Source organism: Penicillium soppii (assembly GCF_028829465.1).
Source record: "Penicillium soppii strain IBT 18220 chromosome Unknown utg000010l, whole genome shotgun sequence".
In the NCBI taxonomy this organism is placed as follows: Eukaryota; Fungi; Ascomycota; class Eurotiomycetes; order Eurotiales; family Aspergillaceae; genus Penicillium; species Penicillium soppii.
In genome coordinates this window covers 3,312,390-3,329,325 of record NW_026643240.1, presented here as the reverse complement: position 1 = coordinate 3,329,325, position 16,936 = coordinate 3,312,390, and the positions used below count along the sequence as shown (strand labels likewise).

Below are 16,936 nucleotides of genomic sequence, written 5' to 3'. Positions count from 1 at the left end.
GCCAATTGAATCAGTCAAATCCCTGCAGGAACCAATCCACTTGTCTCGAATAACCCAACTCTCGCTCGAAATTGCCCACTAATTTTCCGAAGTGGAGCGCCAACGCTAACGCCACCGGCCAAGGCGAAAGCGGAGGATTCAGCCATGCATCTCACTCGCAATATAGTACCTGGACTATATAAAGTCCCCAGGAGTAATGCCGCAATTTTCTGACTTACTCGAAACTACGTTTCTTGCCGTCCCTTCATTTCGTGGTGTGCATTCACCCGTCCATTCGTTTACAATCCTATATTCTATAAAATGATGGTTCCTAGCCATCTCGTGTGGCTTGCCCACGTTCTGCCTGCTGTTGCGCTGACCATTACCGCACCTGCTACGACTCCCTCGACTGTGGCTACAAGCTGTGGTACGGATAATCTGATTCAGGAGGGAAATTTTGCGGGTGTTGATGTTACTGCTGAGGATGGTGTATGGAATATTCTCCCACAATCAGGCATCTCTGTCGTCGATGACCAGCTGTTCGTGTTGAATCTCACATATCATTACATCCTTGTCAACTAACCCTCTTAATTATAGCCACCTAAGTGCCGAGGCAGTTAATTCACAGACACTCCTTGTGCAGCAAGGATCCGCAGCCGTCGCAGGAAAGAGCTATACAGTATCGATCGACTACCTCCAAAGCGCAGGTACTTCCAGCTGTGATGTTGATATCACAATCGGCGGCAAGGAGCTCGGCGCTAGCCCTTTCACCACGATAGGTTCCTGGGCCACTATTTCCAAGCAATGGACTGCTACTGATTCGTCTTCTGATATCATCATCATCGTCGAATGTTTCAACGGCGGTGACTCGACTGTTGATGTGACGAACATCTCGCTCGTAGAAAGCTGCGGTACTTCTTCATTGACTAGTGTTTCTGTCCCCATCAAGACCCCGTCAGTTTCCCCTGTTGCCTCTAGCACTCCGGCTACGTCGGTCTCACCCTCCGCCGAGCCTAGCTCCCAGGCATCTTCTAGTGCCGCTTCATCCAGTGCCGTCACTATTCCTTCTAGCTCACCCAGTGTTTCTGGTTCACATGGTTCTTCCAGCGCTTCAGTCTCTCCTTCTGGCGTGCCCGGCCAGCCCGGATCCCATGGTTCGTCGAGCGCCTCTGCTACCCCCTCCGGTGTTCCCAGCCAGTCTGGCTCGAATGGATCTTCCAGTGCTTCAGCCACTCCCTCCGTCTCCCCCGTTCAGACCGGATCTCACGGATCCTCCAGCGTCTCTACTATCCCCTCCGACATTCCCACTCAACCCGGCTCGAATGGATCTTCCAGTGCCTCTGCAACCCCCTCAGGCCCCGCAACCGTCCAACCCAGCTCCCAGGGCTCCTCGTCAAGCCATGTCGGCACAATCCCGGTATCCGTTCCATCTTCTTCGCCCTCATCCTCGATCCACATTTCCTCAGTTTCCCCAAGCAGCACCCCAGGCCCAATCACCCTAACGACTACAATCACCGGACCAGCAAACCCTGCTTCCAGCAGCGCCGGCCAGTCCTCTGGTATCGCCCAGTCTTCCAGCACTGCCACAGGCACTACCTCAGGCAGCCCATCGGAGCCTGCTGAGACAACAACTTGCACGGACTCGACCACTGCAGGAGCACCGGCATCCCAAACCACTGCGTTGTCATCGCCCGCTATCTCTTCCCCCGCTGGAACTACACAGGAATTGACCACTTCCACGGTCTTCACCACCCGTACTTCGACTATCACCGCTTGCCCCTCCACCGTCACTGATTGTCCCGCTACCCAGAAGACTACTTACGTCACTACTGAGACTATCGTCGTCTCCACTACTGTTTGCCCGGTTGCTGATGCGACTACCACTGCCGAGGGTTCTCACACCACTGGCTTAACTGGCACCGGCAGCGGCTCTGGCTCTGGCTCTGGCTCTGGCTCTGGCTCTGGCTCTGGCTCTGGCTCTGGCTCTGGCTCTGGCAGCGGCAGCGGCAGCGGCTCTGGTGATGACTACACAGTCTCAACAATCTACTCCACCCGCACAGTCACCCTGACCGAGTGCCCAGCGACAGTCACTGACTGCCCAGCTCGTGACAAGACCACCCACGTCACAACCGAGACACTCGTTGCTGGAACCACCTCGATCCCTATTAATACCTCTGTGACCACCACAGCCCCTGGTGCGGTGCAGACTTCCTCTGTACCGGTTCAGACCACAACCGTCGTTGTCGGTACCGAGACTAAGACTTCGACCATCTTCTCCGTGATCACTGTCCCTGGCTCTTCTACTACCGCGGCTGGTCCTGTCGAGACTGGTGTTTCACACGTTGGCGGCAACACCGGTGCTGGTGGCAGTGGTAATGGATCTGGTGTGTCGGCGGGCGAAGGTGAAAGTTCGACTGGCTCCGGCTCGAGCTCAAGCTCTGGTTCTGATTCCAGCTCTGGATCCGATTCGAGCTCTGGATCTAGGGTTAAAGCTGGCACTGGAGCTAACAACGGCTCTTCCTCCGGCTCTGGCTCCTCATCAGGCTCAGGTTCCTCCAACATCTCCGGCAACGGCGCCGGGAGCTACTCCAATCTCCCGGGCATCACACGGATCAGCTCCGCAGCACCAAGCCTCACCCGCATCAGCTCATCAACCTCCCCCATCGCGGCTTCATCCTCTGCAGCTTCCGGCCACAAGGCCAGTGGCACTACCATCACTGCTTCCATTAGCACCAGTACCGGTACTACTGACAGCAGCAGCACAGCGGCCGTGACACCTGCGTTCAACGGTGCTTCGTCTCGGACTGCTTCTGGTGCAGTTGCGGCTCTTGGTGCTATTGCTGTCGTCGCGCTCTTTCTTTGAGTCATTTGAATGTTTTGCATGTTCATATTAATTGTGATATCATGTGTATTATGATCAATTAGTGTGATTTGATCAATTGACTTAATTTAAACTAGTACACTTTTATCTATACACATCTCAAACATTGATGACTTGAATAGTGCTAAGAGGAATTATTGACCCAATCGGAACAGCCACAAACAAATTTAAATGACAAACAAGACAAGATGAATGGAAGAATAATATTGACAGTTATCTCATCTAATTATAAACATAATAAACTATAAAAAAAAGGCAAACATAAGAAGACAAGCATCAATGCTCACCCAATAATGCAAACACCCACCTGATCTCACCATTGCCCACACAAAGCAAAAGGTAGACTGCGGGTATAGCGAGTGCTAAGAAGACATGGCCATAGTCAGTCCGTGGTCCCATTTCAATCCATATCCATATCCATATCCATATCCACAACGAAACAAGGATCAGCTTTGCCAAAAAAATTGACATGGCCGAACAAGCAAACACAAAGCAAAGGAAGAACAAGAATCGAAAAGGAGCCAGCCTTTGCCCTAGGTGCGAAATGATACATGATGTACATCGAAGCAGAACCCATTCCTTCATCTCGGTCGCATGTCTATTGGCCGGGAAGCCGGCTAGATATGAAGACTGGGACGCAATGGGTAAGGCAGTATTAGGCAATATTTTAAGTGAGAAATAAGAACAATGACAGAGATAATAATGAGATGGAGACTGTATGAATGCAAACGGGAGAACAAAGAAGGGTCATCTGAGAAATGGGGCATATTCTTTCGTTGAATAACTCATGACCGAATTGGTTTTTGGTCTGGTTCCATGTTCCTTTTTTGTTTTGTCTGGTTCTCGAGAAGTTCAAATGCTTTGCTTTGATGCGTTTACCTTGGAGCGAGGTTCAACGCTAAACATTACTCAGAACAAGAATCAGGGACACATGGAATTGTGCCACGGCGCGTGATGACCAGCACCGACCGCATCCGTGAAATAACCCTGGCCGAGGACTCATCTCAAAGCCAATATGAATCCAAGACAACATCATGTCAACCGGCAGGAGACCAAAAGTCTATTTAAAACAGGGGAGACTTGACATCCTGAACTCCGCGGCGAATGACATCTTCGATGCGCCAACGAGGAGGGGTGATTTTCTCCGAGCGCTTTTGTTGCCACTCCTTCTCTAGCTCCGGGGAAGGAGTCTGCTGTTCGGAAAGAGGCAGCGCACCGCCTGCGATACCAGTAGAGAACTTCAACTGCAGCACGTTGCCAATCTCGTCACAGGCGGTCAAGACGCGGTCAAGATCCTCCTTGGTGTGGGCAGCAGAGACACAGAAACGGGCGCGAGACGAAACCAGCGGAGTAGCTGGGTAACCGACGACAACAACAGAGATCTTGCGACGCAGCATCTCGTGGGAAAAGGCAGGCATCTTGGCGGGGTTGAAAAGCAGAACAGGAACGATTGGTGAATCGTCGTGGCCATACACGATAAAGCCCAGACGCTTCAAGCCGAGGCGAAGGTATCGCGAGTTGAAAGCCAATCGCTGCAGACGCTCCTCACCCTGGCCGGGAACAAGCTCACCATTGATGATGCGCAGAGCAGCAGAGATCTGAGTAAGGATAGCGGGTGCGGGAGACTCTCCGTAAAAGACACCGGGGTTGGTGGCGCGGAGCTGATCGATCATCACCTTATCTGCTGCAATATAGCCACCATTGGCACCGAACGACTTTGTAAGAGTACCCATCAGAATATCCACCTCGGAGGTATCGATGCTGAAGTAATCGCACACACCGCGGCCCTTGGGGCCGATTGCTCCGATGGAGTGGGCCTCATCGACAAACAGGTTGAACTTGTATCGACGCTTCAATTGTACCAGACCAGGGAGGTTGCACATGGAACCTTCCATAGAGTACAGACCCTCCACCACGACCAGGATCTTCTTCCACGGGCGGTGAGTGCGAGGTTGGCCTTGGGAAATGGCCTCACGGAGTCTCAATTCCAAGTCCTTCATGTCATTGTGCTTGAACATGGCGATGGAGGCACCGGAAAGACGAGCACCGAAACGGATCGAGGCGTGGTTCAGCTCATCGGAGATCAGGAGGCATCCCTTCGAGACGAGGGCGGGGAAAATAGTTGCGTTGGTACCGAAGCCCATGGAGAACACCATGGACGCTTCCTTGCCCACAAATCTGGCAACCAGTTCCTCGACTTCAATGTGCAGATCCTGGGTACCAGACTCAGCTCGTGTACTGGGTGCTGTGATTCCGTATTTCTTGATGGACTCCTCCGCCTGGTCCGCACATGGGCCATCGGACTGGGCGAAACCGAGATAGTTGTAAGAGCTCAGATTCAGAGTGTCGGTGGTGGTACCGGTCAGATAGAAGTGCTGGTTGTGGTCATCGGTGGCACGATCGATCAAGGTAATGGTTCGACCAGGAACACCGGTCACGGGGCGCTCGAAGCAGTCGTTGATACGGAGCTTCAGACGACGGACGTAGAAGTTGTCGAAATCGCTGTTGAGAGCACCGTAGCCGTGGCGGGGCTTGAGATGGCGGTAGTTTGATTCGCGGAAGCGCTTGCCAAAGAAATCACGAACATGCCCGAAAGCAATTAGGATTAGGTAACTGATGTAAGTGGTGAGCAGGTAATAATACGGTGGCTCGTCCATTACCGGTTCCGGGAAGACACCACCAGGGTGTCGACTGGAATACCGATGGCTAGGATGACCAATCTGACCAAATTGAGCATTTTGCTTGGCCTGCCGACGGGCCTCCTCCGGGGTCGGAGGCTGGAAGAGAGTTGTAGGCAGCTCGTCCATATTGGTATTATCTGCAGTGGCCGTTGATAAAGATATCGTCGGTAAGGACAGTGATGCCGAACTTATCGGCGGAGAAGTGTTAGGTTGGGAATTCCCAGGCTGTACAGTTTCGACTTTTGATTTAGGCGAGCCGGAAAATAGCTGAGACAGACGATTGGACTTGACTGTTGGCGCCTTGATGGAGATACCGCCCTTTCCCGGGGAAGGTGAAAAGGACGGCGGGTTGGAGGAGGTGTCGTTGGAAGAGTTACTGCTAAATCGACGAGGCATCGCAGGAGGAAACAGCGCAAGGTTTCAGCTCAGGTCGTTGACACCGTCAATATCGAAGGGCGCGTTGCTATGGCGCGTCCGGTTTGACGAATGAGGCAGGGACTACCGAGGTAGTTGTTTGGATTGGTTCCGAGTGAGGTCTTTTTTGGGATGTTTGAGTATTGATAGCAACCACAGGCAATGTGTCTAGAAACCGCGGTACGTTAGTTCAATGATCTGGACCAGGCACCCGTGTGACTCCTAGGCGATCCCCTGGTACCCCAGTAGCCAATGCTCGGGAACCTTTAGGTCACGCATGAGCATCACAGATCAAGACGTACCGTTGATGTCGAGGGAAGAAGGATCCGAGTACTCCGGAAGGGCTTTCAAAACGGGGGTTGAAGCACGTGGAATGGGGGGTAGGAAACACGACTCAGGGGCGTAAAGCCCTACGTATAAATGACGGAGGGACCAATCTCCGTCTGGGAGTATCAAGTGGAACAAATGAAGCCCAAAACGAGTATGGTTGAAGAAGAAGGAGAGTCTGAGAGGGTAAATAAGGCTCTCCGTGTTTCCAAGCTGTGTATAATGATCATTGGCCTCCTGGTAATAATTAAAAACATATGTGGGACACTCGTAAGTTTCTGTTATTGGTTGATATCCTTGGCAAGGAGGTATTATTACAATATGTGTATTGGTTTTTTTTTTCGCGCACTAAAATTTCGGGCCCGAACCAAAAGCTAATCGATTCCACTGGGGTCTAATTCCGATCATTTGCCCCTGACTGGCACTTTGGATTTGACTTGGACACATTCAACGGATATTTGATAATTGATATTTGTAGGCGAAAATATCGGGCACAATAAGAAAAAAAGGGGGCTCATCCGGTGAAGCCGGTTCTGGACCAGGGAGTCCTGGTCATCTCACGTTGCACTTGTCGTACTTATGGGGCCAAAATAGCAATTGGTACCTGAGTGCATGAAAACGTCTAGATCTTTTGTCTAGACTTTTTGCCTGAGGCAACATAACTGTCACTTTTTCTCTTGAATTCGACGTCATTGTTAAATACAAAAAAAATCATTCTAAGTTGCTCCAGAATGACCAATCAATATCAGTCAGATCTAGATCAAAGAGAGAATCCATGGCCGAATAGTCTGCGCCTTTGTCAAGTGAGCTAGGCAAGAGAGTTCGATCACCATTAGCTACAACAGTTGTATTCATATTGGAAGAGATTGGGATTTCTGTATGCGAGGCATGAGATTTGCCCGCATCTAGCAACGTTTCCAATGAGGCGAGAAAGGCTGGCCTAGGGGGTTTTGTTTGGTATCGCTCTATATAAGAGCTTTCGTATGCTTGCCAAGCTGATTGAACCAACTCGGCAGCACGAGGCTTTCTCCTGTCGTCTGTAAATTGAGAAAGATGTTTATTCGTTGTGTACAGTCTTTCAAGCAAGTCCCAGGTATCTTCACACCCGTCACGAGGGCGCGAAGATTCACTAATGACGTAGACGACTAAATTATTGTTAGCTTTTCATAAAAAAAAGATCGCCGAATATCCAGATTTATGCAACGTGCAAAAGCCCGCTCAAAACTTACAGGCATGCCAGGGAAAAAAGCTCATCGCGCGCCAATAAAATCTCTCGAGTGTTGGCTGTGAATGTAAATAGACATCGTACTCGAGACAGCGAGAGCAGGCATATAACAAATCTTTGCTATGAAAGTCAATGACATTAGAAGCGTCTCGCGAGATTTCTTCCGAATGTATGACGAGTCGACGCATGCCCCATGTGAAGGTTCTGGTGAAAATGAGGATTAAGAGATCGAGCGGCTTGATCGGGTCGCAATATTGAATGAACCTGGTATTGATACCATGTTCAATTTCATGGATGAAAGTGTCTCTCTGTTCACGCGACAAAGATCGATCAGCTTGCCAAGATCCCCCAATACGACTGCCATCGGGTCTCCGGAAAGACCGTTGTTTATCTAGGATGTAGTACGTCCACAGACAATACGACATGCCCGTCAGTCCTTTGCGCTCGGGTGGAAATTCAGTCGCTTCCGTGCTGATGTCCTCATCTTCGATGTTCAAGGGTAATTTAACATCCCAATCAGCCATCAAGACTAGGGAGATAGAGCCAGACCGCACAGCCAGTGCTATATCCATATGTTGTAATTGCCACCAAATGCGCCGTCGCTTTTCTGTCTCGGCGGGTGAAAGATTCAGAAGAGTGCCATCTCGATGGAGGCCTATCCTTTCTGCATGGCGGGTTACTATACCCATGAAAGACCAGAGGCTTCGTGTACTGACTTCGTCTAATGATGCCGACTAGAAATTGATTAGCTAGATTCAAGACAGAGGCAAACGTACCAAAAGATATTCACTCACAATGTAAAGAATTGAAGCTTGCACAAGTATCACTTCGGATCGAGCGAGAAAGTCTGCTCTGGCCAGTGCACATTCGAATAAAGCTCGGAATTGAGATAGCAGTATTTTTTTGGGTTGGCCCAATGATTTTGAACACTCAATTTCCGACAGGCTTGCGACACTGTTTAGGTAAATTGCGAAGAACAGGGCGTGCTCCTGAGGAGGCAAGTCGTTCAACCCCCCATCAATCATTGCTGTTGAATACATCTGATCAATCTCCCATTGGAACACAATCTTTACCACAGGGTTTACATTGCGATTGTAGACTCTCCATAGGGCGGAAGCGATGTCAGGTGTGGGATGGCTCCTCACAAGGTCGATGCTATCATCGGAGTGAATTATATTTTGCAGAGCACTAAGCCCAGACTGCATAGGAATGAATGCTCGCATAGAGCTTTGATTATGAGATGGTTGATCATCTGATAGCCTGGGCCTTTTGTTCCAGCTATGCCACGTTGATCTGTGACTGTTAGCATGAAGATTATCACTCCTGGGACTTTCGCATACGCTTCTAGATAAACTCGTTCTCCGCCCTCATCTACAATGACAGGATCATTGTTTGAAGCTGTTTCAATGCGTTGGGAACTTCGGTCGTTGCTTAGGTCATGTTTAGCTGGAGGTGGCCGAGTCGGAGATTGGAGTGATGTAGGACTTGTCTCGGCTTGTGGATTCACAACACCCTTCTCTTCCTCGGGACTGTGTCCGAGACTTCGGACAAGTGCTTCAAGCTGCTTTATGCGGGCAGGTGACGATACATCGGGATATGTGCAGTCTCCCTTCTTGCGTCGTTTGCAGTGGCAGCATGGCTCTCGTCGGTCGCACCGTACCTTGCGTTTTGCACATGATAAGCATGCAACATTCTTTACCATGGTTTTTTATCGAGCGAAAGTTATTCAGCTCGTGCCACTATGGGAGTGAAATGATAACTAAGTGAGGAAGATGGGTGGTTAGAACAAAGTTCGGGCACGGGACCGAGCCCGAAGTAGGGAAAAGCTCGCGTGCCCCCCGAGGCCAAGGCCGAACAGTTATCTTTTCTTCAAGGGGTTTTTAAATAATAATTTGTTCTTATATATAGCTTTCAATGTATCACATAGCTCATAGTTACCTTTACCAACAGCAAGAATCTCAAAATGACCGAAAACATGGAGCCCGAGAAATTGCCTGAGAGCCTTGTCGACCCAAAGGAAGAATATCCTCCTCTAAAATTGGTTATCCCTGCAATGGTTGCTCTATATCTTGCAGTATTTTTGATTGCAATTGTAATTATTTTGCTGCCCTTTCTTCTACCACCCACTTTGTCACTAACAAGGACATACAGGATAGGACAATTCTCGGCACTGCAGTTCCTCGAATAACGGATGAATTCAATAGCTTTGGAGACATTTCTTGGTATGAATCCGGCTTTTTGCTTCCTCTTTGCATGCTTCAATTATCCTTCGGTCTCGTATATGTGAGCATTTCTCTTGTTGAAACAGATCCTCGAGCTAATTTACCGGACAGACCTTTTATTCTGCAAAATGGAGTGGGTGAAACTCACAAGGTCAAGATAATACACTACTGACTTGCAGATAGTACTCACTGCCCTCGTCATCATTTTTGAAATTGGTTCTATTGTCTGTGCAACTGCATCTAGTTCCAAAGCATTGATTGTTGGACGAGCTATCACCGGCATTGGTGGTGCAGGCATCGCTTCCGGGGCTCTCATTTTAATCAATCTTCTCGTTCCTCTCAGTTCTAGGCCAAAATATTCGGGTAAGTAGGCATAATCACCATTGTCTCCTGATTACTGACCCCAGACTTGTTTAGGCGGGATTGGCGCGATGTTTGGATTGGCCTCCGTCATTGGGCCTCTTGTGGGAGGTTATTTAACAGCCATCACTTGGAGATGGTGCTTTTGGATCAATGTACCGATTGGCGGAGTGGCGGTTATTGTGCTTATTCTGTTGTGCCCCAATAGACCACCGCCCTCAACGCCGGCTCCAACTTTATATGGCAAAGTAAAACAACTCGACCCAATTGGATTCCTTTTGATCGCTCCGGGAATTGTGTGCTTACTGTTCGCACTCCAATGGGGTGGTCAGAAATATCCTTGGGGTGATGGCCACATTATCGCGCTATTTGTCATGGCTGGTGTTCTCTGTCTTGCTTTTGTCGCGTCTCAGGTCTGGCAGGGTGATCAAAGAACAATTCCTGCCAGAATCATCTCTCAGAGAACCATGATAGCCGCCTGCTTTGCATCAGTGGGAATTGGTTCGATTATGGTGGTGTACTCTTTTTACCTGCCGATTTGGTTCCAAGGAATCCAAGGGAAATCCCCGCAAAGCGCCGGACTGTCACTGTTGCCTCTTCTGTTATCTCAGGTGGTCCTGGTTATATTGGGCGGTATAGTGACGAGTGTCTGTGGGTATTACACCCCATTGCTCATTCTTGGTGGTGCTATATCGATTGTGGGGTCAGCGCTCATCACAACCTGGGAGGTTGATACTGGAGCTGGAAAGTGGATTGGCTATCAGGCAAGTATATCGATGCATAATCAGGCGTGCAGATACTAACAAAAATGACAGATCATTGCAGGAGTGGGGTTCGGTCTTACTCTGCAACAACCAAACATTGCAGCCCAAACCGTGCTTTCTAAAGCCGATGCACCTATTGGGCTTTCGGTATTGACCTTCCTGCAATTTCTTGGTGGATCGATCTTTGTCACAGTCTGTCAGACTCTTCTCGAAGCTAAATTAATCGAGGGCCTTGATGGCAAAGTCAACCTCGATGCTAGTACCATTGCGAATGGAGGAGCAACATCCATACGAACCCAAGTACCGGATGACAAGCTCGAGTTTGTGCTGCAAGTCTATAACGATGCTCTTGGTTCAATTTGGTACCTAGCACTTGCACTCTCGTGTTTGGTCTTCGCTGCGTCCTTTGGGTTTGAATGGACTAGTGTGAAAGATAACAAGGAGAAAGCTCCAGAAGTTCAGGCCTGATGGATGATAATTGGCATATGGAAGGCGGTTTGTAAACTACAGGCGTGTTTTCAAGGGATTTCATAGATGTACGATACATATAGAATGAAAGGCAGGAGAGAGTTCATATATAATGTGACGAATAAAGTTATGGACACTTTGATAACATGCTGCAAGTGTCGACTCTCTTGGTTTTTTTCTGAACTCTTTTTTGAAAATGTTTGGACTTAACTCCCCTGCATAAAATAATGGATCGCATTGGATATGGGCTAAGGAATTTCGTTATGTGACTTGTCCTGGCTGTTCTTAAAAATGTCATGATTCACGCGGGTTCTGAATAGAAATCTTAGGAGCAGACAGATCTTTCTGAGCCAAATTTGGTTTAAGTTGAATGTAAATATATCCGGTTTAGGAGGAATATATATGACGTGGAATAAGTACCTGAATGTACCGAAAACGTCGATACCCGTGCCTGAGCTCGCGAGTGACACCTTTGTACCCGACCAAATGTGACATGGACATTGAACTCTTCTCTTCAGCAAAAATCAGTTCATCAATTGTTCAGATGTGGTTTTCCCTTTACCCGCGGACATCGGCAACTCGATACCCGCTCACTTCCGCCCCGCGCTCCGCTCTATTGTTGGGGCAATCGCACTGACTTCTAACTCGTTAAGCTTTGACAACCCCTGCAAAGCCCTATCTAGCGTTGATCCAGATCGAATTGTTGAGAAGGCTACTCGTCACATTGTCGCGGAATTGCAGAGTCGCACAACATAGGCTGGCAACACCCAAGACACCAATCAGTCCACAATCTCCACCCTACCAACGCTCTTCGCGCCTCAAAAAATTTCGGCCCATTGAATTGATACTGCGCAATTTGTTGGTTTAATCATGCCTCATATCGACGTGTTTCTTGATTCAGGGGACAAGGAGCTTTGGCGGCCCTCTTCCCCTGAGGCAACTCAAATCTATGATTTCATGACAAAAGTGAACAAAAAATATGGTCTCTCTTTAAATGGCTATAATGCTCTTTGGAAATGGAGTGTATGCGAGCCAGCCCAATTTTGGAAAGAAGTTTGGCTTTACACAAAAATCAAGAGCCACGAGCCATACCAAAAGGTAAGTAATACTCAACTCGACCTCTTTTATACACCGTGAAACGGTACTGATTTAATACATAGGTGCTTGAGTCAAAAGACGTGCTATTCCCCAGACCTTCGTTCTTTGAAGGCAGCACTTTGAACTTCGCGGAAAATCTTCTCTATCCCGCCACTGCGCCAGATGAAGACTCTATAGCAGTGATTGGCGCCACCGAAGCAGCCCGCGAGTACGTCTCGTGGAAAGACCTGCGAGAGCGGGTCAGACGGTGCGCAAACGCCTTGAAAGAAGCGAATATTAAGTCTGGCGATCGTGTTGCGGGTTTTGTGGGAAATCATGCTAACACTGTTGTGGCCATGTTGGCTACAACCTCCATCGGTGCCTTTTGGACCGGCGTGTCTCCAGATACTGGTGTACATGCAGTCCTGGAGCGACTGAAGCAGATACAACCCAAGATCCTGTTCGCAGACAATGGTTCCCTCTACAATGGCAAGGTGCATAGCTCACATGTGAAGTTATGGGAGATCGTTACCGAATTGCCAGATCTCGAGCTTTTAGTGTTGCTTGTGACTGTTCCAGAACCACTGGACCTAGAGCACCTGAAACCTGTCAATGGAAAAGCCATCGTTTATGATGAATTTTTGTCAGATGTCAACGATCCACTGGCCCCATTGGAATTCGCAAGCCTGGCACCAGAACATCCCGTTTATATTCTGTACTCGTCTGGCACAACAGGCGCCCCCAAACCTATTGTCCATGGGTCTCTGGGAACTCTTTTGCAGCACAAGAAGGAACATCTCCTTCACTGTGACATTCGACCGGGTGATCGCCTGTTCTACTTCACAACGACAACGTGGATGATGTGGCACTGGCTAGTTTCTGGTTTGGCCAGTGGCGCAACAATTGTTCTGTATGACGGCTCTCCCTTCCGTCCCTTCGACGTGGAAGATGGAAAAGGAGAGATGGCCATGCCACGGTTGATCGAGGAGCTTCAAATTACTCATTTTGGCACATCAGCCAAATACCTCTCATTGCTAGAACAAGTCGCACTGAATCCGCGGAAACATGCCATACGCCCAGTGTCTTTGAAATCATTAAGAGCAATCTTTAGTACTGGGTCCCCACTGGCACCTTCGACATTTGAGTACATCTATGCCTCCATTCACCATGATATCATGCTCGGTTCAATCACTGGCGGAACCGATATTCTATCTCTGTTCGCCTCTGGCTGCCCAATTCTCCCTGTTTACAAAGGCGAAATTCAATGCCGCTCTTTGGGCATGGATATCTCAGTGTTTGACTATGCTGGCAAGGACATCAGTGCAACAGGCGAGCCTGGTGATCTCGTTTGCGTCACACCATTCCCAGCCCAACCGGTCATGTTTTGGCCACCTGGACCAGCGGGCCTAGAGAAGTACCGGAAGAGCTACTTCGATGTGTTTGGCCCCTCGGTCTGGCACCACGGGGACTACGTGCGCTTGAACCCACAGACAGGGGGATTGGTCATGCTGGGTCGCAGTGACGGCGTGCTAAAGCCATCGGGAGTACGATTTGGTAGTTCCGAAATTTATAATATTCTCCTCAAGCATTTCGCCAGTGAGATCGAAGACTCTCTTTGCATTGGTCGGAGACGTGAGGGCATCGATACAGATGAAACGGTCGTCCTCTTTGTCCGACTTACCTCTGGAGAGTCTAGTATGCCATCGGATCTTGTGACGCGCATTCAATCCACTATCCGCAAGGAGCTTAGTCCCCGCCATGTACCGGGAATTATTGATGCGTGCCCGGAGATCCCCGTGACCTCGAATGGCAAGAAGGTCGAGAATGCTGTCAAGCAGATTTTATGCGGGCTTAATATCAAGATCGGAGCCAGTGTTGCCAATGCTTCATGTCTTGATTGGTACCGGAACTGGGCTTCGGAGAACCCCTAGTCAAAATCAAGTGCAAGAATAGACATTGTGACTAGTTTACTGATATAAAGTGAATGTTTCTGGTTCCTGTTAGTGAGATTGTAATCAAAGTCGGTAGTCAAGTACTTCGACAGATCATATGGATTCCATTTAAATCACCATAGGGATCTCAAAGAAGGCAACGAAAAGACACGACACTGCAAGATTCTAGAAGAGAATCCCTCGGGAGGCGTTGGTAGAACATCCACATTCCACTTGGTCGAGACTTCGCAGTCTTGATAAGCGGACCAGGCCTCCAGGGCTAATTAACAAGGCTCAAAGGCTACACCCAGACAGGGAAGTAAATGATAAATTTGGCATTAGTAGATTTCTCATTATTTATAATCGCACTATTCTAGACAACCTATTCAAATTTTGGGGTCGAAGAATCCATCAGAGGTCATGAAAACCGATTATCTAAGCATTTTCGGATCAAGGCTCCATTACGATTCTTCGCCGACAATCAGTTCGAGCTACATCACCCGCCCCCGGAAATATTCGGTGCACCAAGCAATTCTCAAATAGGCTGTTGCATCTGTATAATACTGATAATCATGCGCCGCACCGCATTGCGGGCCATTGAGTCCACGAAGCCGTTGACTAGAGCTCCTCGCGCTGTGTCAAGAAGCTTCTCAACCGTTAACGATGCGGCCAAGGTAATAAATACCACCTCGCTAGGCTTTGTACTATTTCTTTGTGAACTAACATTACGTCTCATTTAAGGATCCCGCCGACCTAGAACAAATCACCACACTTCCTAATGGAGTCCGCGTTGCTACGGAATCATTACCGGGTCCCTTCGCTGGTGTCGGAGTTTACGTCGACGCTGGATCCCGCTACGAAGATGCAAGCCTGCGTGGTGTCAGTCACATTATGGATCGCCTCGCTTTTAAGTCTACCAAGGCACGCTCTGGGGATCAGATGCTCGAGATCCTTGAATCCCTCGGCGGCAACATCCAGTGCGCCTCATCTCGCGAGTCGTTGATGTACCAATCCGCCAGTTTCAATTCGGCAGTTCCTACCACACTCGGTCTGCTGGCAGAGACCATCCGGGACCCTCTTATCACCGAAGAGGAGGTGCTTCAACAACTCGCAACGGCAGAGTACGAGATCGGCGAGATTTGGGCAAAGCCTGAACTCATTCTCCCGGAATTAGTGCACATGACTGCCTACGCCAACAATACCCTCGGTAATCCTCTATTGTGCCCGGAGGAACGGCTGGGAGAAATCAACAAGGCAGTGGTGGAACGCTACCGGGAAGTATTCTTCAACCCGGACCGGATGGTGGTTGCTTTTGCCGGAGTGCCGCACACAGAGGCCGTTAGGCTCACAGAGCAGTACTTCGGTGATATGAAGGCTCGTGACATCAGTCAGACTAAGGGACCCGTCCTGTCGGGCAGTGGAATCGAAACAACGCTGTCAGACTCACCGGCGGCTGCCCACGAAGGCCAGGTTCCTACCGTTCCTTCTTTTACTCCATCATCGACCATTAGCAGCCCGGCAGCTTCGCAACGAACACAATCCTCGCTTTTGTCGAAACTTCCGTTCCTCAAAAATCTGGCTTCCAACAAGCACACCACAGTCGAGCCCCTCCACCCATCTTTGGTTGAGCCATCCGCGTTGGACCTCCGCCAACCCGCCCACTATACCGGTGGTTTCATGGCTCTCCCACCCATCCCTCCTCCAGCGAGCCCCATGCTCCCCCGATTGAGTCACATTCACCTTGCATTCGAGGCTCTCCCCATTTCCTCGCCGGATATTTATGCTCTCGCTACTCTCCAGACTCTTCTTGGTGGTGGAGGCTCATTTTCGGCCGGTGGTCCCGGAAAGGGAATGTACTCGCGCCTTTACACTAACGTGCTGAACCAGCACGGCTGGGTTGAGAGCTGCATTGCTTTCAACCACAGCTACACTGACAGCGGAATTTTTGGAATTTCCTCGTCTTGTAGTCCAACCCGGACCACAGAGATGCTCGAGGTTATGTGCCGTGAGCTGCAGTCCCTTACCCTAGACTCTGGATACTCCGCACTGCAAGCGCAAGAAGTCAACCGGGCAAAGAATCAGCTTCGGTCCTCGCTGTTGATGAACCTGGAGTCTCGAATGGTCGAGCTCGAGGATCTTGGACGCCAGGTGCAGGTCCACGGCCGCAAGGTCAGTGTTCGTGAGATGTGCGAGAAAATTGAGGCTCTCACTGTTGAGGATCTCCGCCGTGTGGCTCGCCAAGTTTTCGGTGGTCAGGTTCAGAACAATGGCAAAGGCACTGGAAAGCCAACTGTTGTGTTGCAGGAAGGCGAATTGGAGGGCCACAAGCTCCGGTCCTTCCCTTGGGAGGAGATCCAGGCGCGCATCGAGCGGTGGAAGCTTGGCCGGAGGTAATATATAGCCAGCGCCTCAAACCGGCACATGCATGTCGGATTAATGGTCATGTGGAATGGTCGCATCGTCGCATCTATGGGATGACTCTGTAATTATAGACCACCAACATTTTGACTCTGTAGAATACACCTCTCTTTCTCCAACATATATGCTTCTAATTCTCATACTTTCCCACCTTCAATGTTGCCATCATCCAACATGAACAATCCTTCT

General features: G+C 49.5%; 6 protein-coding genes across 6 annotated transcripts; 4 read left to right on the top strand and 2 right to left on the bottom strand.

Annotated features, from left to right (window-relative positions):
* Positions 1-300: 300 nt before the first annotated feature.
* On the top strand, positions 301-2,842 carry N7529_011924 (uncharacterized protein; the record flags this gene model as incomplete). The annotated part of the gene is made up of 3 exons (XM_057247450.1): positions 301-518; positions 577-2,363; positions 2,529-2,842. The coding sequence occupies 3 exons, from the start codon at positions 301-303 to the stop codon at positions 2,840-2,842; spliced, it is 2,319 nt and encodes a 772-aa protein (XP_057092799.1).
* Positions 2,843-3,924: 1,082 nt separating this feature from the next.
* Positions 3,925-5,937, bottom strand: lcb2 (putative serine palmitoyltransferase 2; the record flags this gene model as incomplete). The annotated part of the gene is made up of 1 exon (XM_057247449.1): positions 3,925-5,937. One exon carries the CDS (start codon positions 5,935-5,937, stop codon positions 3,925-3,927), a length of 2,013 nt encoding a protein of 670 aa, XP_057092798.1.
* A 1,056-nt stretch (positions 5,938-6,993) lies between these two features.
* N7529_011922 (uncharacterized protein) lies at positions 6,994-9,209 on the bottom strand (the record flags this gene model as incomplete). Its single annotated transcript, XM_057247448.1, has 4 exons — positions 6,994-7,427; positions 7,512-8,241; positions 8,302-8,800; positions 8,848-9,209. The coding sequence occupies 4 exons, from the start codon at positions 9,207-9,209 to the stop codon at positions 6,994-6,996; spliced, it is 2,025 nt and encodes a 674-aa protein (XP_057092797.1).
* A 261-nt stretch (positions 9,210-9,470) lies between these two features.
* N7529_011921 (uncharacterized protein) lies at positions 9,471-11,321 on the top strand (the record flags this gene model as incomplete). The annotated part of the gene is made up of 5 exons (XM_057247447.1): positions 9,471-9,599; positions 9,659-9,790; positions 9,909-10,092; positions 10,147-10,817; positions 10,905-11,321. The coding sequence occupies 5 exons, from the start codon at positions 9,471-9,473 to the stop codon at positions 11,319-11,321; spliced, it is 1,533 nt and encodes a 510-aa protein (XP_057092796.1).
* Positions 11,322-12,191: 870 nt separating this feature from the next.
* On the top strand, positions 12,192-14,329 carry N7529_011920 (acetoacetate--CoA ligase family protein; the record flags this gene model as incomplete). The annotated part of the gene is made up of 2 exons (XM_057247446.1): positions 12,192-12,419; positions 12,482-14,329. 2 exons carry the CDS (start codon positions 12,192-12,194, stop codon positions 14,327-14,329), a joined length of 2,076 nt encoding a protein of 691 aa, XP_057092795.1.
* A 572-nt stretch (positions 14,330-14,901) lies between these two features.
* N7529_011919 (mitochondrial-processing protease subunit alpha) lies at positions 14,902-16,723 on the top strand (the record flags this gene model as incomplete). The annotated part of the gene is made up of 2 exons (XM_057247445.1): positions 14,902-15,003; positions 15,071-16,723. 2 exons carry the CDS (start codon positions 14,902-14,904, stop codon positions 16,721-16,723), a joined length of 1,755 nt encoding a protein of 584 aa, XP_057092794.1.
* Positions 16,724-16,936: the final 213 nt, after the last annotated feature.